Source organism: Choloepus didactylus, chromosome 2 (genome assembly GCF_015220235.1).
Source record: "Choloepus didactylus isolate mChoDid1 chromosome 2, mChoDid1.pri, whole genome shotgun sequence".
Taxonomy (NCBI): Eukaryota; Metazoa; Chordata; class Mammalia; order Pilosa; family Megalonychidae; genus Choloepus; species Choloepus didactylus.
This window is the reverse complement of record NC_051308.1, coordinates 206,538,311-206,564,900: the sequence shown is the minus strand read 5'-3', so window position 1 is coordinate 206,564,900 and position 26,590 is coordinate 206,538,311. Positions and strand designations below refer to the sequence as shown.

The 26,590-nt window shown below is 48.7% G+C and overlaps 1 protein-coding gene across 1 annotated transcript; it reads right to left on the bottom strand.

The window, feature by feature from the left end:
• Positions 1-8,019: 8,019 nt before the first annotated feature.
• CLDN19 (claudin 19) lies at positions 8,020-17,102 on the bottom strand. The gene is made up of 7 exons (XM_037817451.1): positions 16,912-17,102; positions 16,543-16,631; positions 15,855-16,166; positions 14,526-14,690; positions 14,337-14,421; positions 12,222-12,374; positions 8,020-11,447 (listed from the first exon to the last, which is right to left on the bottom strand). The coding sequence occupies exons 3-7, from the start codon at positions 16,075-16,077 to the stop codon at positions 11,399-11,401; spliced, it is 675 nt and encodes a 224-aa protein (XP_037673379.1). The 5' UTR covers positions 16,078-16,166; positions 16,543-16,631; positions 16,912-17,102; the 3' UTR covers positions 8,020-11,398.
• Positions 17,103-26,590: the final 9,488 nt, after the last annotated feature.

Below are 26,590 nucleotides of genomic sequence, written 5' to 3'. Positions count from 1 at the left end.
CTCCTTCTCGTAGTTGCTCAATATTCCATTGTATGCATACACCACAGTTCACTATTCTGTTCCTCAGTCTATGTACCCTTAGGTCACCTCCGCCCATTGCAAATCATGATTGCTGCCTCCATGAACACCAGTTTGCAAATGTCCATTCATGTCTCTGCTCTCAGATCTTCAAATGACATACCCCATAATGAGGTTGCAGAACCTTATGGTCCCCACATACTTAACTTTTTGTGGAACCACCACACTGACCTTCAGAAAGGCTATACCATTCTACCTGCTCATCAACAGTAGATAGGTACGTCCCTCTCACCATGTTTCCTCCAACACTTTTACTCCTATATGTATTTTTTCCTAGAATTTTATAGTTATATTCACATACCATACATTCATCCACAGTGCACAATCAGTTGTTTATGGTATCATCATAAAGTTGTACATTTATCACCACAATCAGTACTTGAACATATTGATTACTATAAGAAAAATTGTTTTTTTTTTAGCAATAGTAAAAAAGATGATAAAAAGAAAAGTAACATGTCATACAATACAATATAATAGTAAGGACAGAAAATAACACCACTACCAAGAATCCCATATTCCTCCCCTATATCCCCCTCTCATATACACTTAGCATTGGCATATTGCCTTTGTTACATTTAATGGAGATATATTACAATGTTACTGCTGACCATAGACTCCAATTTGCTTTGATTATGTTTTTTCCCAAATACCATCCCCTTTTCAACACTCTACATGGTTGACATTCATTTGCAGGAGAAAGCCATTTTGAAACCAGAACTTGGAGCAGATGCTGGCCATGTGCCTTCCCAGCTAACAGAGGTTTTCTGGATGCCATTGGCCATCTTCCAGTGAAGCTGCCCGATTGTTGATGCATTACCCTGGACACTTTACGGCCTTAAGACTGTAATTGTGTAATCAAATAAACCCCCTTTTATAAAAGCCAATCCATTTCTGTTGTTTTGCATTCCAGCAGCATTACCAAACTAGAACAAGAGGTTAAGCCTACTTATAATTGTGCCTGAGAGTCACCCCTAGACAACCTCTTTTGTTACTCAGACGTGGCCTCTCTAAGCCAACTCAGCAGCTGGACTTGCTGCCTTCCCCCCTACATGGGACATAACTCTCAGGGGTGTAGGTCTCCCTGCCAATGTAGGACATGACATCTGGAGATGAGCCTGGGCCCAGCATCATAGGATTGAGAAAACCTGGCCCAAAAGAGGGAAGAAAAATGAAACCAAATAAAGTTTCCGTGGCTGAGGGATTTCAAATAGAGTCAAGAGGTCATTCTGGAGGTTACTCTTATGCATTATATAGATATCCCTTTTTAGTTTTTAGTTTATTAGAATAGCTAGAAGGAAATATCTGCATCTGTTTAAGTGCAATCCAGTATCCTTGATTCTTGATGAGTGTGTAACTATATAGCTTATATGGTGTGACTGTGTGATTGTGAAAACCTTAAGGCTCACACTGTCTTTACACCAGTTTATGGATGGATGAGTAGAAAAATGGGGAAAAAAATAAACAAATAATTGTGGGGGAGGAGGGGTATGGGAAGTTTGGAGTGTTCTTTTTTATGTTTATTTTTATTTTTATATTTTGGAGTAATGAAAATGTCCAAAAATTGATTATGGTGGTGAATACACAGCTATATGATGATATTGTGGACAATTGTACGCTTTGGTTGATTGTATGGGATGTGAAAATATTTCAATAAAATTGCATTAAAAATTCATATGAAAGGAAAATGCTTTAAAGGACATTATCGGGACAATTGAAAAAAGTGTAATATGGACCATATGTTTTACGTCAATGTTAAATTTCTTGAACTTGAAAACTCTACTTAAGGTGGTTACATAAATGAGGATCCTTATTTGCAGGAAGCATATATGGAAGTGTCAGGTGTTAAAATATGCATCCTGTTGTCAAATGTTTAGAAAATGGGTAGACAGATAGATGAGAGAGAGAATGATATAACAAATATGGAAAAATGCTAATAGTTGAAAAATTTGGGTATCTGGATGGGGATACGTTGGAGTTCTAAGTACTGTTTTGTATTGTTTTTGTGATTTTCATGTAAGTTTAAGTTATTTCAAAAGAAAAAGTTTTTTAAAAAACCATGGAAGGGCAAAGGGTCCTGAATAGCCAAAACCATTTTGAAAAAGAACAAAGTTGAAAGACTCATACTTCCAATTTCAAAACTCATTACAAAGCTACAAAACAGTGTAGTAATTTGAAGGACTAATGGCTATTAATTTTCCAAAATTGGCAAAGGATATAAACCTTCAGATTCAAGAAGTTTAGAGTTCACCCCCTTTCCCCACCAAACAGTTGAAACCCAAAAAAATTCACACCAATACATATCATAATCAAAGTTCTGAACAGGAAAGACAAAGAAAAGTCAAAAGTATCAAGAGAAACTACACTTTACCTATGGGGTAAAGAATTTGTATAATAGCTGATTTATCATAAGAAACCATGGTAGGCGGAAAGAAAGTGGCACATTTTTCAAGTACTGAAAAATCCTTCAAGAGTGAAAAGGAAATCAAGACATTCTTGAGACTGATCTACCTGATGCACTGAAATGATGAATTCCTGAGATACTGGGGTTTCAAAGAGAGGAAGAGTTTATTGTTAGCACGAAGCAGGAGATCAGATGGACTGTCGGCCTAAAAATCTGTCTCTCAAAACTTCAATAACTCTGATAGTTTTATAGTATTAAAAAACAGGCAGGTTTGAGGATAATGAGCACAGTGGCTGGAGATGGCGAGATTAGAGATGATTTAATTAATGAGCGTGCACAGATTGTTTACAAAACGTATGAAAATGGCAGCCTTAATATGATGATGGATGTGTTTTTTAGTGTTATATTGAGGTAAAGTTCACTTACAGGTTAAAGTTTAACCTGCCCGTGTCAAGTGGGCCAATTTTGATTAGATCCAGTTCTGTCTAGCAAGATAGTTCTGGAATTGGGGTGGGTTAGTTCTGGAATGACTCAGGGCCCTTCATTAATAAACACTAGGGACTGTCTTTAGTGATCAGAAGAATCTAAAGTTGAAAAACAGAATAAGTGGGGTACAAGTAAGGGTCAGTCACAAAGCTTTCACAATTCATCATCAGAGATCAAGGCAGCTGGATTACAGTGCAGAGGTTTCAGATACTTCCCTCTGACTATTCTAATATACCAAAAAGTAAAAAGAAATATCTATGTAATGATTCAGTAATCATAATCATCCCCTAAATCCTAACTTCTTGGTTACATTCTCAAAAGAAAGATAAATAAGATTATTTGTCACCAGCAGACCTATCCTAAAATAATGGCTAAAGGAAGTTCCCTAACCAGAAAAGAAATGATGAAAGTAATGTTGGAACACTTAGAGTGAAGAAAGAGCATGATTATACAAAATGTACTATTGAGAGACGAATGAAAATTCCAACTAGGACTGATATTTAGCCTTTTCTATGAAGTAGCCACACACTTGGGACATCTTTATTAGGTCAATGATCCTTCTCATCTCTAGCTATATATTAGAATCACCTAAGGAGTTTTTTAAACATACTGATGCCCAAAGCTCACTCAGACCATTTAAATCTTTATCTCTAGATGTGGGTCAAGGAATTACTTTCAGTTGTTAAGTTCACCAGAGGCTTTTTATATGATAGTATGATTTTTGAGGTACTGACTAGACCTGCCTTATTTCCCTTTGCTTCTCCCCATTTCCCTAACATGGGCTTCTTTCCCACTAGCCCTAAAAATGTTTGTCTTCCTTCTGACAATCTCAGGGCACTGGTGGTATCAACATGGCCAATGACTTGACACCCATGCCCCTTGGCCAGCTCAAGAGCATTACCCTCCAGTTTGGGAGAGTTCTTCATTCCTATGAAAGTATCAGAACCCAGTTATGAAAAATAAAACCAAGCCAAACAGGGAAAAAAAAAAAAAAACAGTGTTGTTCTAGCACAAAAACATATAGACTACAATGGAATAGAATTGATAATTCAGGAATAAACCCATACATCTACAGCCAATTGATTTTTTACTAGAGTGCTAAATCCACTCAATGGGGAGAGAATAGACTTTTCAACAAATGATTCTGGGAAAACTGGAAATCCACATGCAAAAGAATGAAAGTGGGCCCCTATTTACCTCATATACAAAAATTAACTCAAAATTAACAACATAGATATAAGAGCTAAAACTATAAAACTTTTGGAGGAAAGCATAGTAAATATCTTCAGGACCTTGTATTAAGCAATGGATTCTTAGACTTTAAACCAAAAGCATATGCAACAAAATAAAAATTATGTAAATTGGGCTTTATCAAAATTAAAAACTTTTGTGCATCAAAGGGCAATATCAAGAAAGTGAGAAGTTAACCTATGGAATGGGAGAAAGCATTTGGAAACTCCATATCCAATAAGGGTTTAATATCTAGAGAATTTAAAGAACTCCTACAACTCAAAAACAAAAATGCAAGCAATCCAATTTAAAAATTGGCAAAGGAGTTGGAGTAGTTTGAAGCTCTATATACCCCCAGAAAAACATGTTCTTAAATCTAATCCATTCCTATGTGTGTGAACCTATTGTAATTAGGACCTTTTTATGAGGTTACTTCAGTTAAGATATGTGTGGCCCAGTCCAATCAGGATGGGTCTTACCTCGTTATAAACCAGATGAATTCAGGCCGGAGGGAGGAAGAAAGCCATAGGAGGCAAGAAGCTGAAAACTTAAGAGAAGGGGGAGACCAGGAAATGCCTCCATGTGCCTTGCCATGTGACAAGCTAAGGAGCCCAGGATCACCAGCAGCCAGCCCCAGAACACCAGTCTTCAGGGAAAAAGCATCACCTTGTCGATGCCTTGATTTGGACATTTTCCAGACCTCAAAGCCATCAGCTAATAAATTCCCAGTTTAAGCCAACCTATTTCATGATAATTGCTGAGCAGCCTGGGAAACTAAAACAGGAGTTGAATAGACATTTCTCCAAAAGAGATATTCAAATGGCCAATAAGCACATTATCATCCATTAGGGAAATGCAAATCAAACACAATGAATATGAGAACTCTGTACTTTCTGCATGATTTTTCTGTAAACCTACAACTGATCTAAAATGGCTTTTTAAAAAAGGCAAAGGCAAATTAAAGAGAGAAAAAAAACCTCAATGAGATACCACCTCATACTCACTAAAGTGGCTATTATTTTAAACAAATGGAAAATATGTGCTGGTGAGGATGTGGAGAAATAGGAACCCTTGTACCTTGCTGGTGGGAAAGTACACTCATGCAGCCACAGTGGAAAACAGTTTGACGGTTCCTCAGAAAGTTTAGCAGAGCACTACCATATGACCTGGCAATCCCACTTTGAAGTATATACTTAAAGGAATGGAAAGCGGGAACATGAACAGATATTTGTACACCGATGTTCACAGCAGCATTGTAACGCAATAGCCAAAAGGTAGAAGCAACCCAAGTGTCCATCAACAGATAAATGGATGAATAAACTGTGGTGTGTATACATATATATGATGTAATATTGTTCAGCTGTAAAAAGGAACGAAGTTCTGATATATTCTAGAACATGGATGAACCTTGAAGACATCATGTTATTTCTGGATTGAAATAAGCCAGACACAAAAGAACAAAAATTGTATGATTTCACTTATATGTTGTGCCGGTTTGAATGTATTATGTCCCCCCAGAAAAAGCCATATTCTTTCATGCAATCTTGTGGGGCAGACAGAATAGTGGGGATTAAGTTGGAATGTTTGGATTAGGTTGTTTGCATGGAGATGTGCCCCACCCAGCTGTGGGAGGTGACTCTGGTGGGATACTCCCATGGAGGTGTGGCCCCACCCATTCGGGGTGGGCCTTGATCAGTGGAGCCATATAAATGAGCTGGCTCAAGGAGAGGAGACGGAGTGCAGCTGTGAGTGACGTTTTGAAGAGGAGCAAGCTTGCTAGAGAGGAACGTCCTGGGAGAAAGCCATTTTGAAACCAGAACTTTGGAGCAGACGCCAGCCACGTGCCTTCCCAGCTAACAGAGGTTTTCCGGAAGCCATTGGCCATCCTCCAGTGAAGGTACCCGATTACTGATGTGTTACCTTGGACACTTTATGGCCTTAAGACTGTAACTGTGTAGCCAAATAAACCCCCTTTTTATAAAAGCCAGTCCATCTCTGGTGTTTTGCATTCCACAGCATTAGCAAACGAGAACATATGTAATAGCCAAAAACTGCAAATTCAGAGACAGAAAGTAGATTACAGGTTACCAGGGGTGGAAGGTGGGGTAAGAGAATGGGGAGTGAATGCTTAATGGGGATAAAGTTTCTGTTTGAGGTGATGCAAAAGTTTTGGTAATGGACGGTGGTGATATAGCCCAGTATTTTGAATGTAATTAATGCTACTGAATTGCATACTTGAAATTGGTTAAAATGGGAAATTTTATGTTGCATATATGTTACCACAATAGTTTTTTAAAAAATCATAAATGGAACCTCTTTTATTATTTCTAATATGACAACATGGATGAACCTTGAAGACATAATGCTGAGCAAAATAAGCCAAGCACAAAAAGAGAACTATTTTATGCTACCACTAATGTGAACATTGAAAAATGTAAAATAAATGGTTTATAATGTAGAATGTAGGGGAACTAGCGATAGAGAGCAATTAAGGAAGGGGGAACGATAATCCAGTAAGAACAGATAAGCTATTGTGGGTAAATTTAATGTTCTGGGAATGCCCAGGAATGACTATGGTCTGTTAATTTCTAACGGGTATAGCAGGAACAAGTTCACAGAAATGTTGCTGTATTAGGTTACTTTCTTGGGGTAGAGTAGGAGCATGTTGGAAGTACAGTAGTTATCTTAGGTTAGTTGTCTTTTTCTTACTCCCTTGTTATGGTCTGTTTGAAATGTTCTTTTATTGTATGTTTTCTTTAATTTTTTAAAAATTTTTTATTTTTTATACAGTTGATTTAAAAAAAAAAAAGAGTTAATTAAAAAAAAAAAAAAAGGAAAAAAATATGCAGAGCCCCCTTGAGGAGCTGGTGGGGAATGCAGGGATATTGGCCTGCCCCACCTCGATGGTTGCTAAAGTGCTCACAGATGGGGACTGGTGGTTTGATGAGTTGAGCACTCTACCACAGGAATTGCCCTTGGGAAGACTGTTGTTGCAAAGGAGAGGCTAGGCCTCCCTATAATTGTGCCTAAGAGCCTCCTCCCAAATGCCTCTTTATTGCTCAGATGTGGCCCTCTCTCTCTGGCTAAGCCAACTTGAAAGGTGAAATCACTGCCTTCCCCCCTACATGGGATCTGACACCCAGGGGAGTGAATCTCCCTGGCAACATGGAATATGACTCCCGGGGAGGAATGTGGACCCGGCATTGTGGGATGGAGAACATCTTCTTGACCAAAAGGGGGATGTGAAAGGAAATGAAATAAGCTTCAGTGGCAGAGAGATTCCAAAAGGAGCCGAGAGGTCACTCTGGTGGGCACTCTTACGCACAATAGAGACAACCCTTTTTAGGTTCCAATGAATTGGGGTAGCTGGCGGTAGATAGCTGAAACTATCAAACTACAACCCAGAACCCATGAATCTTGAAGATGATTGTATAAAAATATAGCTTCTGAGGGGTGACAATGGGATTGGGAAAGCCATAAGGACCACAGTCCCCTTTGTCTAGTTTATGGATGGAAGAGTAGAAAAATGAGGGAAGGAAACAAACAAACAAACAAACAAAGGCACCCAGTGTTCTTCTTTACTTTAATTGATCTTTTTCACTTTAATTATTATTCTTGTTACTTTTGTGTGTGTGTGGTAATGAAGGTGTCAGGGATTGATTCTGGTGATGAATGCCCAACTATGTAATGGTACTGTGAACAATCGAATGTACGCTTTGTTTTGTATGACTGTGTGGTATGTGAATATATCTCAATAAAATGAATATTAAAAAAATCATAAGTGGAACCTCTTTTAGTATTTCTAATATACAAATGTTGGATGAAAACACCATAAGTTCTGTTGAAGTTCTAATTTTGAAAAGAAGTACCACACAGTTCTTCCTAACCAGTAGACCAGTGTTTCTCAAACTCTGATTTGCATATAAATCTCCATTAAAATACAGACTCTAACTCACTAGGTCTGGGATAGGGCCTGAGATTCTGCATTTCTAACAAGTTTCTAGGGGATATGGTGCTGCCAAGGACTGCACTTTTGAGTAGTAAGTCTCAAGAATATTTGTCATCCTTAGTCCACTGGTCAGCAGGGAGTATATTAAATGATACAACCAGCAAATCTTAGAGGCATTTTAAACTTCTTAATTTTTTTTTATTTGCAAACATATACACAAATAGAAGAGTGAACCCTAAATTGGCATTTTGCCTATCTTTATTTTATGACATTCTTTGGCCCTGAACTTTTGGTTCCTAGAGTATTTTGAAGCAAATGTAGTCATTATGTCATTTCATCATGTACTTCTAACAGATAAGGATTTTTTTTTTGACAGTTTCATTATCACACAAAATTAACAAAAATTCCTTAATATCGCCTAATACTCGGTCCATATGCCAATTTCTCAGATGCCTGTTTCTGACCCTCTTCTCAGGCCATAGATGAGCTCCCTGGGCAGCTTCTCCACAGCTGAACACCTTTTTGTTGCTGTACTACTTTGCTCTGGGGCTTTCCTCAGAGCCTCAGCACGTAGGTATATTCCTCCTAGAACCGCATTTTGTGGACTGCCAGTTTCATTCTTGGAGAACTCTGTTTGCTAATAAACAATGGCAAAAGGCTTCGAATCGTGCCCTTTGAGTCGGATCCCCCCTTCCTGAGTGTCTGCCTGGTCCTGGGGACTTGAGGCTAGGACAGTAAACCACAGCCTGGCCCTGAGACTGAGAAATTGGCCAGGCCCCTGGCTGGCCACCCAAGTCACCTTGATGCAGACATTTGAAAGGGGTCATGCATGTGGGGAGTAGGTGGGGGTTTAGAGAGAGAGACTGAGAAATCGAGGCACAGTTGGAGTTGCTTCAGGAGAGGCCTATGGGATTAGGCTCCCTAAACTCCTCTAGCTTCTCCCAGATATCTTCCCAGGCTGGGATCCCACTATTTTGTTTCGTCTGTACAGTCACTGGCCTGTGCAGTTCAGCAAGGTACGTGGTTTCTGCCTCTCAGCATCTCGAATCCCTGGCTACAGGCAGGAAGGGCTTCCCTTAACCAAAGAGCAGAGTGGAGATTGTCCCTGCCCTGCTTCAGGCCCAGCCACTTGGGTGGAGCTTGTCTCCTGCAGCCTGTCACTGAAAATCTACAAGAAGTAGCTCCCACATTCCATCTTGACATTTTCTACCAAGTCCCCGAAACTTAAGAGCCAGCACATGGGTTCCTGGCCACCTGCTCCGGGACCAAATAGCAAGGAGTGCTGAGTTCCTGGCCTGCAGTGGGGAGGTGGGTCCTCCCAGGCCTGCATCCTGCACTGCGGTGCAGAACCCATCACTGCACTGCTTGATTTCCAGGTTCCACATTCGGTGCCCGTTGGGCTCTTTTGATTGTGTGACAGAAATAAAACTCAAAACTGTTTAAGCAGAGAGGGGAATATATTGGAAGGATGTGGGCCTCTCGCAGCACAGCTTGGTCCCAGGAAAGGCCGGAATGACATGGGGTTTCCCTCTCCGTCTTTTCTTTCCTCCCCTCCCTTCTGCTAGGCCCTTTCCTCCCCTTGCAGAACCCTTCAGAGTGGCAAGAAATGTGTCCCCCAATAGCCCTGAGTTTTAAGCCTCACAGAGGTCTCCGTGCTGACCACATACCGCAGGCACCAGGGAGCCTATGTAAACTCAGACACCAGATCCTCTAAACCAGGTGGGTCAGGATCTCTGGGTTCCCAGGGATTCTCCTGTGCCTCCAGGGTTGAGAACCACTGTGTTGCAGCTTCAGGCACCCAGTGAGACTCTTTCTTATTCCCATCCATAATTCTAGGGGTAGTTCTCTGATTAAGCCATTTTGGGTCAGGTACCTACCCCTGGACCAAGCCCCGGTGGCCGGGGGCCTGACTGCCTGCACAAAACAGCTACTAGCGAAGTGCCTGTGGATGTGCAGCAGCTGCCAGACCGGTGTCCCGAGTAGACAATCCCCCAGCAGCTCCCCACTGCTTGTTTCTCTCCTCTCATCCCCAAACCCTGTTGGAGTCTGACAGTTACCCCGTCTGACTTGATTTTGGTCACTTGTCTCTCGGAGTCAAGCTCAAGGCAGAAGGCTGAGCTGTGTCCTTGGGATGTGGTGACCAGGTGCAAGACGTGGTCCCGAGAGGTGGTGGAGGAGGCCAGAATGGAGTGGGCAGAGGAGCGGTCATGGAGCAAGGGAAGAGGGGCTACTGTGGACAATCTCTCCAGAAGGTTGTTGTACATATGGGAGTGAGACAGGGCAGTGGCCAGACAGAGCCACAGCGTCAGGGTAAGACATCTGGGATGGGAGAGAATCGCGCATGGGAAAGGCCAGCTTGTTCTGGCTGGGGAAAGGGAGGTTAATTTTCCCTGCACTCCTATGGGGCCTTTCCCCCTTCTATACTAAGAAGGGTGATGCCTGGAGTTCAAGACCAACGCTCTTCCAGCTCTGACCTCACTTCTGGGTGCAGGCTGGAGCTCAGCTCCAGTCTCAGTGCAGCCTCAGGCCTCTCCTTCCTACTCTGGTTCCAGGGATGCAGTTGGGGTTTCTGCAGACTCGGGGAGAATGCCTGGTGGATGTGGAAGCCAGGGGCAGGATTGGGGGCAGGAGACCGAGCTGAGGGCTTCAGACCTTGCTTAGGACAGTCCTAATGCCAGAGAGATCCTCGTGTCCTTCCCCTGTTCCCTTCCCCACTCAGCACTATGTTCCCTTTCTCCTGCACTATGTCCCCTTGCTCTAACTCTCATTCCCAGCACCTCATGGAAGGGATCCCCAGGATTATTCCTTCTCTCAGCAGGGTCCTTGGGGCAGACCAGAGAAAACAGGCCAGGCTTGTCTCTCTTCAGACCATGGGCCCCTAACCCTGGGGTGTGCTCCCAGCACCTGACCAGGCCTCAGGGGCAGCCTCTGCAATGATGGGATCTCCCATCCCAGAGGCCCTGGTGCGAGCCCGAGACCAGGCTGGGGAGGTTACTTGGGCAGGAGCTGTCAGTTACTTCTTGTTCAGCCTTGGATGTACCATGTAACCCACACTGAGCCTCTGTCTCCCTGTCTTTATGCCCAAGGTCCCCAGGGGCCAGCTTGGACCCCTCTTAGCCAGGCCCCACCCTAACCACGCCGGGGACAGACCAAATGACACCACACTTGGGGCTGGATGCTCACTTCTCTTTCCGCAAATACCAGACAGTCTGGGAATGGCAGGGAACAGAGCCAGGCTGGGGACCTGGACATTACACACCCAGGGGGCCCTTGGTGGAGGCAGACAACTTAACAACTGGTCTGAAAGTCAAAAGAGAGAGAGCTGGTTAGTGGGGTAAGCAGCAGTGGGGAGGCAGGGGCTGTGGAGCAAAGGCCCAGACAGAGGGCCTGGCCACTGGGGTGGATCTTGGAGTCAAGCCCTGCCCTGCCTGGACCCATTCCTGGGTGTGGAGCTGACGTGATCTGTGCCTGGCTGCCTGTGTGGGTGTCTGGGCAGCACTGGGTATTATACTGGGTGTACTGTCCCTAACCTGAAGCCGGAGAACTCAGGGGCATGTCTCCTGGTCTCTCTGAACCTCAGTTTCCTCAGGTGTCAGGGGGCACATCCATCCTCCCTGCACTGCCTCCCTCATGGGGATGCCGTGAGGAGCCAGTGGGATGAGGGCTCTGCCCTGCACAAGGTTCTGGGCACCCAAGTCCATCTTGTTTACTGCCGGATCCCCAGGGCAGGTGAGCGATGTCGCTGGGCTCATCTGTATGAGCCGTGTGTTAGCCCATGTGCATGCATGTGTGTGTGTGTGTGTGTGTAACACGCTCATGCTGTGAGGCTGTGCAGACAGGGCTGTGTGCCTGTACCAGGACGTGCATGTGCTCATGTGGGTGGGCCTCTGCCTCTGGGTGTTTCTCTGAGTGGGTGGGTGTCTATGTTGGGGACAAGCTGCTCAGAGCCCAGACTGGGCTCGGGGGACACTGGTGCCCCACTGGCTCCTGCCCAGGATGCTGCAGAGGCCAGCTGGAGTGCTGGGTGAGGGACCACTGGGCTGGCCGGCCGGGGCAGCTGGGGCTCAGACGTACTCTCGGGCGGCAGCCGAGGGTCCGGGACGGTAGGGCTGTGGGCTGCTGTTGGCTCTCTCGGGCTCCGGGCACGTGCAGCAGAGGAAGGAGCCCCCCAGCAGGGCCAGGCCAGCAGAGGCCCAGCCCACGAACAGGGCCGGACCAAATTCGTACCTGAAGGGGCAGGGATGAAGCCATCAGGCAGGACTGCACTAAGGGGGGACACCCAGGCCCTGCCTCACCCTGGCCCTCTCAGGGGTCTCCCAAGCCCTGGCAGAGGGAGGGCAGGGTGGGAGGACCTGGAGGTAGGGGGCCTCACAAGCATCACCAGTCTCTCCTCCCTCCCTCCCCCCTCCCCCTCACCTCCCGGCATATAAACAACACATAAGATAGATCTAGAGGTGGGAGGCTTGGGCTCTTCTCCCTGCTCTGTGCCACCTGGGGCAGGTCCCTGCCCCTCTCTCAGCCCATCATATCAGGCCAGTGGAAGGGGCATGAGAGGGGCCCACGAGGCCTGGTGGGGAGGAGCTGAGTGATCCCCTGTGATCCCTCAGTTATATGTCTGGCCCACAGAATTCCCAGCCAGAGCTCCCTGCTGCCCTCTGGTGAACGCCAGACCACTCAGCCTTGCACTCTGGGTTCTCCATTAGCAGGGCCCTGCTGGCCATCTCACCCACCTCTTTCACACCCTGGGTCTCCCCACCTCTGTGCCTTTGCACTGGAAGACCTTCCTCCTGGAGCTTCCCCCCCTTCTGTAACTACAAATCTTTCTCTACCTTCAGAGTCCAATTCAAATGTCACCTCCTCTTGGGGGCTTTCCTTGAAATGCCCCCCTCCCTCTCTTGACTCCATCCCCTGCGCTCACCCTGCCTCCTGAGCTGATTCCACTGACACTGCTCTCCCCAAAGGGCCATTCATTTCCTTGCTTGTCTGCTCCCTGGGGAGCACCTTGAGCTCTGATAGGGCATCTGATTCATATGTGTTCCCAGGGGCACCACGGGGGTGTTGAAGAGCTGGGGGACGAGTTCCAGTCTGGCATCCCCGGGCCTGGAGCTGCCCCTTGCTTGGCAGGTCTTTGTGGCTAGAGCCACTAGCCCCAGGGAATAAGCCTTATACACCCAAGGTCTCCTTTTCCTTCCCTCCCCACTCTTCTGCCTCCTCCAGGAAGCCCTCTGGACTGCAACAGTTCAGGCATCTTTTCTCATCTTCTCCCCTCTACCCCAGGGCCTGAGGCCCACTGAGAAGTCTGAGTTCAAGATTGCCCTATCCTCTGCTCCTGGCAGGGCTGGGAGGCGAGGGAGGAGACGGGGTAGGCCCAGACCCTTCCGGGAGCTTCCTGTTCTACCACCATGCCCTCAGCCTTACAGATGCTGACCATTTTCTCTCCTAAATATCTCTGAACCTGCTCTCTTTCTTCCTTTTCCACTGCTACTTCCCTGGCCCCAAGCCCTCACCAAGACTTTTGCAACAACCATCTACTGGTCTTGCTCTCTCCCAACCACTCTCCATGCCACAGGCAACCTTCCACCCGAGGATGATGAGCAAAGTTCTTCCTGCGGTTGCGAGGCCCTCCAGGGTTCTGCCCTCATTACCGCTCCAGCCCCATCTCCCTGACCACAGTGACTGCTGCCTCCTGCCGGAAGCCACTCCACAGCTGCTGCTACCAGCAGAAGTAACGGCAACTAAGTCTGTGCTTAATTCCTCTTCTAACCCTCACAGCCAGCCTGTGAGTTGGGTCCTCAAGGTATATCTCCATCTTATAGGGAAGAAACCAGGCCCAGAAAGATTAAGTTACTTGCCCAGGTCACAGAGTGATTACGTGCAGAGCTGGGGCTGAAACCCAGACACAAGGCTCTTCACTCCTCACCACACTGGCTCTCCAGGGAGTCCTCGCTGCTCCTGGGTGCCCACTGCAGGCCTCCCACCCCTTCAGAGGGTCCAGCCACACCCTGCCCAGCTTTCTGCTCCAGAGAGCTTCTCAGGGACAGCATCTGGGCCCCATGCCCCTCTCCCCAGCTAAGCAGCCTGCACAGGGCCCGGCTTTTAGACAATAGGTGGCCAAAGGCCAATGGCCCTCAAGGAGGTGGAGCAGGGAGGCCCGGCCTGCTCCCTGGCCCAAGCCATCCCGGCACTCACCTGGCATTAACAGGTGTGCTCGGGTTGAAGAACTCCTGGGTCACTAGGGTGGCATACCACGAGACGGCAGTCAAAGTGCAGAGGCCTGAGGACAGAGGAGGAGGTGCTCAGCTGTCTGGGCCTTAGCCGCCTGGGGCCGGGGCTGCCTGCCATGGCCAGGAGGGTGGAGGAGGAGTCAGGGGCACTTACCTGCCAGGAGGAAGAGGACTCCCCCGCAGATGGCCACGCGGCCCTTGGCGATGGGGTTGCTGTCTCCGACGCGTGTGCATTTCATGCCGATGACACTGAGGACCATGGCTACGAAGCCCAGGAGCACAGCCACCACCATGAGCGCTCGCGCGGACTGGATGTGACCTGGGGGCAGGCGGGCAGGGGCTGCTACTGAGTGGGTGCCTACTTCCATCCTCCACTGGTGGGCAAGTGGGGAGGGGACGCCTCAGGGATGGACCTGAGGTGGGAGGAGCCATCTGATGGGAGGGGCTTGAGCGGGAGAGGGACCGGGGTCAGTCCACCTGTCGGCAGGTGTGAGGAGACAGTGAGGACGCAGCCATGGGGGTGAGGGGGGACAGCGACGGTGTGGGGGTGAATCCTCTTCACAATCAGCCCCACTTTTATTCCCATTAGCAGGCTTTTGTGGGTGGGTGGGTGGGTGGTGGCATTTGACTTCTCTCTCCTGCTGCTTCCTGGCCCGTGACACCCTCTCAAGCCCGGCCCACCTCTCCCAAGCAGCTGGGGCAGCTTGTCTGGGGCCCTTCTGGATTCATTCAGAAGAGCTGAGGGCGTCCGAGGCCAAGCTCGGCCCAGGTTGACCTTCTGGCAGGGCCCCTCCCCCGCTCGCCATTCTGACAGTCACACCCTTCCTACTCCCCTTCCAGTTATCCTCGCCATATGCCTGCCTCTCCGTGGGTGCTTGATCAGCCCTGGGCCCTGCAGGGCAGCACCTGGCAGCTGGGTCCCTGAGGCAGGTCCGAAATCCTGCCCGTGATCGTGTGACCTGCAGTCGTGGGATGGAGCCCCAGCTCAGGGTGCAGGTGGGGCCCTTGGCAAAATAGGGGGGAGGGCTCCAGGTCAGGTTAGAGGCTGCCCTGGTGCCTGTTTACAAGCCCACTTTTCAGTCTCAACTCCACACCCCAGGAAAGGAGGTGCCTGCATCCATGCCCAGAGGCCGGGCTGGCACCCATGTGTGTGTCTGTATACGGCACATGGGAGAGTGGAGGGAGGGTCCTTACTGAGTACCCTGCATGCCAGGCCTCAGCTCAGTGAACCCTTCCCTGGCCCTGTAAGAGGTTTTAGTGCCCCCTTTTACAGATGAGGACAGCAGGACACAAAGAGGTCAGTGACTTGTTCAAGGTTACAGCTGGCCTGGACTTTCGCATGCACACAGGGTGCAGTTGTGAGGGGCTCGCAGAGGTTGAGGCTGGAGAGAGGAGCCCAGGTCCGATGGCAGACGGTGGGGAAAGCTGGCTCCCAGCTTCCCCCCGCCTGACACCCGTCCTCACCACCCGGCTGGGGACCTACCTTCCAAGGCGAGCAGCGAGTCGTAGAGCTTGCACTGCACCTGACCGGTGCTCTGGGAGGCACAGGACATCCAGAGCCCCTCATAGAGGCCCACGGCGGTGATGATGGCATCACCCGCGTAGGAGGACTGCTTCCACTGTGGCAGGGCTGTGCTGGCGATGATGCCCACCCAGCCCCCCAGGGCCAGAAAGTAGCCCAGGAGCTGGAGGCCCGAGTTGGCCATGGCCCAGGGGAGGGGTTGGGGGTCCCAGGGCTCAGAGCTGGGCCAGGGTCCCTGGGGGGACGAGAGCCATGGCTGGGTGAGCAGGGCAGCTAGGGGTCAGAAGCAGAGAAGGAGCAGTGGTAGTGGTGGCAGCAGCGACCAAGGCAGCAGCTCCAGGCTCCAGAATGCAGGCGGAGGCTCAGGGGCTGGCAAAGGCCAGGCGCCCGCCCACATCAGCAGCCTGAGCCAGGGCTGGGTCCCCAGCAAAGCTTGTGCCCAGCCTCCTGAGGTGGAAGGTGGGTGGGGCCCATGGCCCAGGTGGGTACCCCTGCCCCTGCCTCCACCCCACAGGGGAGGAGTGACCCTGTTTGCCCTCAGTGCCTTTCCACCCAGGGAAACCCTTTCAGGAACCTGATTCAAATGCCCTAAATTTCTCATAATCCCTACCCCAAGCACCAGCCCTGATATAGTAGACTTTGCTCTTACACAATGCTGATCTGACCCTTGGTGTTTTCTGTCTTCTGACTGGAGGCCAGACAGAAAGGAAATGGGATTCCAGTTTGCAGCAGGTACGACTAGAGTTAGACACCAAGGAGAACTTTTGGCAAGGGATCTGAGGTCAAATGTGCAGGAACTGGGCTGGAAAGCGGATTTGGGAAGAGAGGGTCATGGGTACCTGCAGGCTTGGGTATCAGGAATAGGGGGCCCAAACCAGGAATAGGTACTGGGGTCTGCTTAAGATCTGAGTGGGGCAGGAGAAGGGGGTGCACAGAAGAGGGTCCCATGCAAGGCTGGGCCAGAGCTGGCTGCTGGCCAGCAAGGAGGCTGGCAGAGAGGTGGGGAGACGGCACCAACCTTCCTGTACAAGTGGATTGTCCAGTCCTGCTAATCCCCTTGCTGGATGGTTCAGTGGCTCCTGCTGGAACCTGGGGCACCACGGCCCCAGACCCCAGATCCGGAACAGCCTGGTGAGGAGCCGTGGCCTCTGCACATTCCTGGGGAACAGGCTGCCCCCTCTGAGCATCCCCACCTCCTCTCTCTCCTGCCCTAGCTCAGCCCCCCAGGAACAGGGGAATGTTTAACTCTCCTGGACCTCATTAGCAATCCTCTCACGTCCAGCCCCATGGGCTCCTGGCGTGGGTGCAGCAGGAATGTCACAAACCTGCTCCCACTCCTGCCAGCCCCCTGGACGGCCCCCGCCATCCCCAACGGCCCACCCTCTGCTCCCAGACCCCACTATGGGAAGTCAGGGTCTTGCTGGGGATCCCGGCCAGCCTTCCTTCCCCACAGCCTGGCCCCCCTCTGCAGGGACAAGTCCCCAGCCCGCTCCCGCTCCCTCGCATTCTTCACGTGGCTATGCAAACGAGAGAGTGCCAGGCACTGCGCAGACAACGGCAGCCCTTTGTGCCTGCCCAAGGCGTGGGCCCCTGGTATGGCCTGCAGCTCCAACCGGCCCTGCGAGGGGTCAGGGGTGGGCGCCATTTGGCCCGTGGTCCTCCAGTCCTCATACTGGGCCCCTCTGAGTTCCCTCAGTGCTGGGAAGGCCAGAACCCCGTGGATCTGTGTATACCCAGACATGTTTCCTGGGATGGCCGGCGGGTCCAAAAAAAGCAAGTGAGGTCTAGAAAATTGGGGAGAAGTGAGTCCTGGGTTCAAGTCCCTTGTCTGCCATGGATAATGATAATGCCTTGCACAGAGGACGCTGCGGGAGCCAACTGTGGAGGGGACACGGGAATGCACGAGATTCCTGTGACCAGGTGCTTTTGTGCATGAACTCAGCTCATCTCAAGGCAGCCCCTCAAGGAGGGCAGACCTCTTTCCAGATAAGGAAACCAAGGCCGAGCAAGGGAACTTACCCCAAGCTAGGAGGTGGCTGGGGTGAGGGGGGTTCCCGTGCAGACCCGTGTGGCTCTAGCACCTCGTTCTCTCCACCACACCTGCTGACCAGTCCAGACTGGGAGGCAGTGGGGGCAGTTATGGAATGCTTCCTAGACATGCCACCAGAGCTGAATGGGGGGCCTCAGTTTCCTCACCTCTAAATGGACCGTCTACTTCTTGGGGTTGTGATATCTGTTAAGCTAATCAGCGTATGGGGGGACAGGGTGCCCCCACTTGGTGGCCACTTAGCACATGTTACTTCCCACAGGGCTGAGGCCCCTCTCAAGCTGGGGCCCTGGCCCCTTCTCCTCACCTTCTGTAGGGCTGTCCCTGTGAGGAAGATCCAGGGGTCATTAGCTCTCAGAGAGGACCTAGGTCAGAGCTCTGAGCTCTGGGTCCCAGTGTCCTCAAAGCCACACAGAAATGGAGTGTCAGAGTCACACAGGCCCCTAGAGACCACAGCCTGCAACTCCCTCCATTGACAAGAGGAAGCTGAGAGCTCAGGACAGGGAGTGAGCTGCTTAGGGTCACCCAGCACCTCCAGAGCCAACATCCTGCAGCTCTGAGGCCTTAGGGACATGGGGATGCCTGCATGGCTCCTACGTTCTGGCCATCCCCAGAGCCTTTCATCTCTCTGGGGACCCAGAGCATCTCTGTCATCCAGAATGGGGCTCACTTTGTCCCTGAAGCCCTTCTGTGTATTCCAGTTCTTTGTTATTTGAGGTTTTGCATCTGTTCTGCCAAAATAGCCTCTTCTACTCTGATGGCCTTCCCCCACCAATGTTCCGAAGCCTTTTGGAACTCAGGTCCTGCCCCGGGAGTTAGCTCCCTAATCTGGTGTAGCTTCTCCATCCAGGGCACCTACCAACCCTGGGGAGAGAGGAGGGCTACATCCCGGTGACTCCCAGGCATGAGGAGAGGGCCAGAAGGCTGGGAAGTCTTGGGCTCCCACCCAGACTCCTTTAGGAGCTAACTGTAAACTGCCCTGGGGTGTCACACATCACTGTTTAAAAGTGCTTTCGCATCCACGACAAGAGGCCCAGGGTTCTAGTTTTAGCTCTGACACTGAAAAGCTGTGTGACGTAGGCAAGTCCCTTAGCTTCTCTGGGCCTGATTCTTCAGCTGGAAAAATAATGAAATACCAACTGTCCTGTCTGGTTCTGAGGGAGGTGACAAGGATCAGATAATGGGTGAGAAATGCTTTTGGAAAGCATAAAATGCCTGAAGACATTTGGCTAACCAAAGCTCTGCTCTGAAGACTCCCTGCAGGATGGGTCTCCCCCTGGGTCCCTCTTATCTCCGATGTCAGCAGACTGCCCTGTGGCTGAAGGCACCTTTGCCACCTTCTCTGCAACAGTGCCTGGCAAAGAGCCCTGGTTGGTAAATATGTGATTCAGCTAGTTCTCTTCAGCCACCATGGAAAACTTCGGAGGCTCAGGAAGTGGTGCTGGTCTTAACTACCTATACCTGCAAGCTCCTGCCCAACTCAGTCTGCCCTTTCTGTGGAGCCACAGGCTCAGAAAGGAGGTGACTTGCCTCAGGTCACACAGCCAGGAAGCAACACGGCCAGCACTACCCCACCCTACCCTCTGCTGGGAAAGTTAAGCACCCTGATCTGGAATCCATGGTGCTTTTTGCATATTTCAATTCAGTGCTCTTACCTGGTTCTTTGCCTCTCTCCCGGAGGACTGTAAGCACCTTGAGGCCTCACTAACAGCCTCCTGTTTGTATCCCACTGCCTGACCAGGGCGGGGGATGCCTCTGCAGCTCACCTGGAAGTCTGGTGGTGCTCTCTCCTCCCTGAGGACACGACCACCTCTTCACCTCTGCTGAGGACTCTGCCGGCTTCCTGGGCTACCAGAGACCAATGCCTTCCACTTCCAAGTCTTTCCCAATGAGTCGCCCCTCATCCCCTTTAGTGCTCCCGTGGGCTCTGTCTCTCCATCCCACACTCCCTCTTACTGCAAAACATGGCTGGAGCAGCCACAGTCCCACCGCAGCCCCGTCCTGCCAGGACCTCCTGCTTCCAGGACAACTCCCCCCATCCCAGTTATAGATGCTTAGTCTGCTCCAGTTGCCATTGGAAACCTTCGGCTTTTCAGGAGCTCAACTGAGACAGTCAGCTGTGACTATGTAGTTAGCATGCTTTGAGGAGGAAAATTCTAGAAAACCAGAATCAGGCTTATAAAGTTTTCTGTAATGTGGTGAGTATCTACCATGTGCTAAGCACTATGTTGGGTGCTTTATGAGCGTTCTCTCATTAAGAATCTCAAAGCTCTCAGGAGGTGAGGATTGTTATCCCATCTTATTGATGAGGAAACAGAAGTTAAGTAACTTGCTGAAGGTCACACAACTCCAGGTGGTGGATGTGGGCATCCCACCCAGCACAGCATGTGGGTGAAGCTCCCGCCCTTTCCATTAACCTACAAGGCTCCCTCTCTGCACGGCAAGTGAGTCACCCAAACTGGACCTGGGAGATCAATGATGAGGCAAGGAATGTAACCATTCTGCACACCAATGCAAGACCTATCTCCCAGTGTGGACGCCAACCCTCTCTGACTCCTTGCGGTCGCGGTTACTGCTTCTGGGGGGGAGTGGCGGCCGGTAGCGGAGCCCTCAGCTCTCGGGGCTGCTTAAAGGGTACCGGCGGCGGGGGCTCTTTCCCGGAGGCGAGGGCGAGGCGGAGGACTTGGCCAGGTCCTCGGCGGGAGGAGTGCAAGGTGTGGAGGGCGGCGATAAGGACAAGATACTCTTCATCCAGTAGGAGTATGCGCCAAAGAGATTTATTCAGGGGTGATTACAGGTTATATAGGCTGGTAAGAAGGGCAGGGCTGGAAAAGAGGTGAAGTAGCCTTAAATGGCAATACTGAAGGGAGAGGGGCTAGGATTGGTTCTGAGAGGACGCAGGAGCCGTTGCAGCGGGCGGGAGTTGTTCTGGCCACGGTGCATGCGCGCTGGCGGTGGCAGGAGTTGCCTTGGCACAGGGGAGTGTGCGGGTAAGATAAGGAAGTGGGGAAAGGGCGGTTGGGAGAAAGGCGGTTCCCTCCGGCAAGCCTCCCCTGCCCGTGACATTTTGGGTGAGGAAAAGGGAGCTGCCTTGACCTCGCTCCCCAGGCTCGGGGGGGCTGCAGAGGGCACTAACGCCCGTACCTACTACCCTCCCCAGGGGGTGATATCAGGTCCCCTGGCCCAGGCCTGGTAAGTCGAGGTACAAGCTCAGTCACCCGCAACTCCTCCTGCATCTATACTAATTTCCGGTCTCCTGACTTTGAACACCATCTAGATGCCAATGAGTCCTGAAGTTGCATCTCCTACCTTGACTTCTCCAGGCACACAGAAATCTGTCTATTTGATATGTCCACTTGGATGTCTAAAAGGTTCCTCAAATGTAAACATAACATGTTTTAAAGCAGACTCTTGGTTTCCATGCCCCACCAACCATCCCTCCCCTCCTGCAGTCTTCCTCATCATGGGAAAAGGCAACTGTTTAGACTGGAATCCTTGATGCTTCTTTTTCTCACACCCCACATCCAATCCATCAACAACTCTGTTAGTTCTTCAAAAGCAGATGCAGAAAACTGGAGTCTATGGTTAACAGTAACATTGTAATATGCTTCCTTTAAATGTAACAAAGGCAATATAGCAAAGCTAAATGTCTATGAGAGGGGGATATAAGGGAGGGGTATGGGATTCTTGGTAGTGGTGTTGTTGTCTGACCTTATATTGTATTGTATGGTATTTTAATTTTTTTAATCTTTTTTATTATTCTTAAAAATTTTTTTTGGAGTAATGAATATGTTCAAGTACTGATTGTGGAGATGAATGCACAACTATTTGATGATACTGTGAACAAGTGATTGTACCCTGTGGATGATTGTATGGCATATGAATATATCTGTATAAAATTGCAGGGAAAAATATAAACAGAGGGATACAAGTGCTGGAGAAAGAGATGTACCTATTTACTGTTGGTGGGGAAGTAGAATGGTGTAGCCTATCTGAAGGACAGTGTGGTGGTTCCCACAAGAAGTATATGGATGCCATGAGGTTCTGCAACCTCATTATGGGGTATATGCTTGGAAGATCTGACAGCAGGGACACAAAGGGACATTTGCACACTAGTGTTTATAGCAACAGCATTCAAGATTTGCAATGGATGGAGGTGGCCTAAGGGCACATCGACTGAGGAACAGAATGGTGACTTGTGGTATATGCATATGAATATTGAGCAGCTGCAAGAAGGAATAAATCTGTGAGACAAGCAACTAGGTGAATGCATCTTGAGGACAGCATTTTGAATGAAGTAGGCCAGAAACAAAAAGACAAACATAATGCCTCACTAATATGGACTAACTATAACATGTAAACTCTGAGATTTGAATCTTAGAGCACAGCTTATCAGGGGAATGCTTATTGTAATGGTCCCTAGATTGTAAACTCTTATTGCAGTCACATCTATTCCTGAGTTGTAATGGTTATCTCCAAATTCTGAGATGCTGAGCTCTTTGTGTATAACCTGGCCAGTTTCTAGAACTATGGGTATCTGTGTGACACCTGAAAACCAGGGCCAGAGCTCGGCAGCTATGAATGTCAATATTACTTTGTGATGGTTGGGTTCATGTGTCAGCCTGGCCAGGTGATGGTACCCAGCTGTCTGGTCAAGCAAGCACCAGCCTAGCCATTGCTGCGAGGATGTTTGTGGCTGGTTAATAAACCAACAGGCTGGTTTATTAAATCATCAGTCAATTGGCTGCAGCTGTGATTGATAATGTCAACAAAGGGCGTGTCTTCCACAATGAGAGAATGCAGTTGGCTGGATTTAATCCAATTAATCAGTTGAAGACTTTTAAGCGAGACAGATAGAGGACCTTCACTTCTTCAGCTGCCCAGTCAAACATTTCCTGAGGAGTTTGTTGAAGTTGCCAGTTTGTTTCCTGAGGAGTTCGTCGAACACGTTAGTCGAAGATCCCAGTTCATTTTCTGAGGAGTTCATCGAAGTTGCCAGTTCGTTTCCTGAGGAGTTCATCGAACATCTTCATTGAAGTTGCCAGTTTGCTGTCTGCCCTACAGAATTTGGACTCGTGCATACCCACAGTTGTGTGAGTCACTGTTCTGGCTTGCTAATGCTGCTAGAATGCAAAACACCAGAAATGGATTGGCTTTTATAAAAGGGGGTCTATTGGGTTACACAGTTACAGTCTCAAGGCCACAGAGTGTCCAAGGTAACGCATCAACAATCGGGCACCTTCACTGGAGGATGGCCGATGGTGTCCAGGAAAATCCTCGTCAGCTGGGAAGGCATGTGGCCGGTATCTGCTCCAAGTTCTGGTCTCAAAATGGCTTTCTCCCAGGAGGTTCCTCTCTAGGCCTCAGCTCCTCAAAAACATCACTCTCAGTTGCTCTTGGGGTGTTTGTCCTCTCCTAGCTTCTCCATAGCAAAAATCTGCTTTCAAAGGCCTTCTCCAAAATGTCTCTGCAAGCTGAAGCTCCTCTCTCAGTTCCAGTGCATTCCTCAAAGTGTCCCTCTTGGCTGTAGCTCCTCTTTAAAATGTCACTCGCAGCTGCACTGAGTTCCTTCTGTTTGTCAGCTCATTTATACGGCTCCAGTGATTTAATTTAGATCCACCCTGAATGGGCGGGTCAACACCTCCATGGAAATTATCCAATCAGAGTCATCACCCACAGTTGGGTGCAGTGCATCTCCACAGAAACACTCAAAGAATTACAATCTAATCAACACTGATACTTCTGCTCACACAAGATTACATAAAAGATAATAGCATTTTGGGAGACATAATACATTCAAACTGGCACAGTCACTTTTATAAATCCTATACTTATAGATATCTCTCATTGATTCTGTTTCCCTAGAGAACCCTGACTAATACATACCTCATACAACAACTGTTAAAAAGCTGAAAAAGAGTTCAGTCTTCAATTAGAGATACGAATGAAGTGGATCTGCTTAGGACTAAGGCAAATCAGGCCAAAGGGTAAAGGACGATATTGACTGTTTTATTACTTTAACTTCTGTGTGAGACCAAAAGAAAAGATGCTTACCTGATACAGGATCTATATTTTCTGCAGCACACTAAATAATTTAACTTGTATGGAAAGTTTATTCAAACACCATAATTACATGGAACTTTGAATAGGAAGTGAGATCTGGTAGGTTTGTACAGGTTAGTGTGAAATCCCGATACACCCCAAAGTAATTTGGGCAGAGAATAAAAATATATTTGCAGGGTCCTCCCTGAGGAACTGGGGAAAAAGGCAGAAATGTTGGACTTCCCCATCTGGGTTATACTACTATTCTCACAAACACTGAGGACTAACAATTTATAGGACAAGTCCTTGATCTTGGGGCTTGCCCTTATGAAGCTTGCAAAGGAGAGGCTAAGCCTACTTGTAATTGTGCCTAAGAGTGTCCCCCAGAGAACCTCTTTTGTTGCTCAGATGTGGCCTCTCTCTAAGCCCACTAGGCAGATGAACTCACTGCCTTCCCCCCTATGTGGGGCATGACTCCCAGGGGTGTAAATCTCCCTGGCAATGGACTCCTGGGGATGAGCCTGGACCTGGCATTGTGGGGTTGAGAAAATCTTCTTGACCAAAACGTGAAAGTGAAATGAAACAAAATAAAGTTTCAGTGACTGAGAGATTTCAAATGGGGTTGAGACGTCACTCTGGAGGGCATTCTTATGCCCTATATAGATATCCCTTTTTAGCTTTTAGTGTATTGGAACAGCTAGAAGGAAATACTTGAAATGGTTGAACTGCAACCCAGTATCCTTGATTCTTGAAGACGATTGTATAGCTATGTAGCTTATACAGTGTATTAGTTAGGGTTCCCTAGGGAAACAGAATCAATGAGAGATATCTATAAATTTAAGATTTATAAAAGTGTCTCATGCAACTGTGGGTATGCAAGAGTCCAAATTCCGTAGGGCAGGCAGCAAACTGCAAGTCCAAAGATGTTTGATGAACTCCTCAGGAAACAAACTGGCAATTTTGACGAGCATTTTTGATGAACTCCTCAGGAAACACTTTGCTGGTCAGCCGAAGAAGTGAAGGTCCTCTATCTGTCTCGCTTAAAAATCTTCAACTGATTGGATTAAATCCAGCTGACTGCATTCTCTCAGTGTGGAAGACACTCCCTTCATTGACGTTATCAGTCACAGCTGCAGCCAATTGACAGATGATTTAATAAACCAGCCTGTTGGTTTATTAACCAGCCACAAACATTCTTGCAGCAACAGTTAGGCCAGTGCTTGCTTGACCAGACAGCTGGGTACCATCACCTGGCCAAGGTGACACATGAACCTAACTATCACATATGGTGTGATGGTGAGATTGTGAAAACCTTGTGGCTAACACTCCCTTTATCCAGGGTATGGACAGATGAGTAGAAAGATGGGGACAAAAACTAAATGAAAAATAGGGTGGGATGCGGGGATGGAATGCTTTGGGTTTCTTTTTTACTTTTATTTTTATTCTTTTTGGAGTAAGGAAAATGTTCAAAAACAGATTGGGGTGATGAATGCACAACTATATGATGGTACTGTGAACAGATGATTGTACACCGTGAATGAATGTATGGTATGTGCATATATCTTAAAAAAACTGAATTTAAAAAAAAAAGCAGATGCAGAATCTGACCTTTTTCTCTACCATAACTGCCTGTCCCCAATCCAGACCATCTTCCTCTCCCCTGCGTCACTGCAGTAGCCACTTTGCTTGTCTCCTTGTCTCTCTTCTTACCCCCCCATTGTCTGTTCTCTGCATAAACTGTTCAGGGAGGCTTTCAGAACTTAAGTTGGATGCCATGGTGCCTCTGCACAGAACCCTCCAAGGGCACCATCTCACTCAGAATAAAAGCCCAAGTCCTCGCAATGGCCGATGAGGCCCGCAAGATGTCTGGCCCCGTCGACAGCTCTCCTGGCCCACTCTGCGCCACCACGGTGGCCTCCTGCTGGTCCTCCACCTCGGGGCCTTACCCTGCTTCTTTCTGCACCCGCAGCCTTGCTCCCTCACTTTCTCCAGGTCTTTGCCCTAAAGTTGTCTTATTAGAGGCCTTACCACATATGGAAAAGCAACCCTTCATGGCATTTCCAAATTCACTCATCCTGTACTTTTTGTTAATGGCACTTTTCACTCTATGACACACACACACACACCGGCTGCTTATCTGTCTTCCCTACAAAAATATAAGCTCAGTGAGGGCAGCGCCTTGTTTTGTTCACTACCCTATTCCCAGCCCCCTGACACTAAGCTGGTGCTCAGTAAATATTGGTTGATTGAATAAATGAATACCCAGCATGCAGGTTCCTGAACTCTCTACCCCGTAGTGTCTCAAGCCCAGCAGAGGAGATGGCTTAGCACTAGGGGCTTGTGAGAGGAGTCGGGTCCCCAGTTCTGCTCTTTCTGTGCCTCCTAGAGGGGTGTGTCTTCCTGGACATAGAGGCCCTGAGGGATGGAGACTCTGAGGCCAGATGGCAGAACAGGCAGCATGTGGCTGACATGGGGGCACAGTGCTAGAACCACTGCTGACCCGCTGGCCCCTGCCAGAAAAGGAGTCATCACAATCACACCATTTATCCAGAGCTTTGCAGTTTACAACGTGCTGTCACATCTGATATTGCACCTGGGTCATTCACCT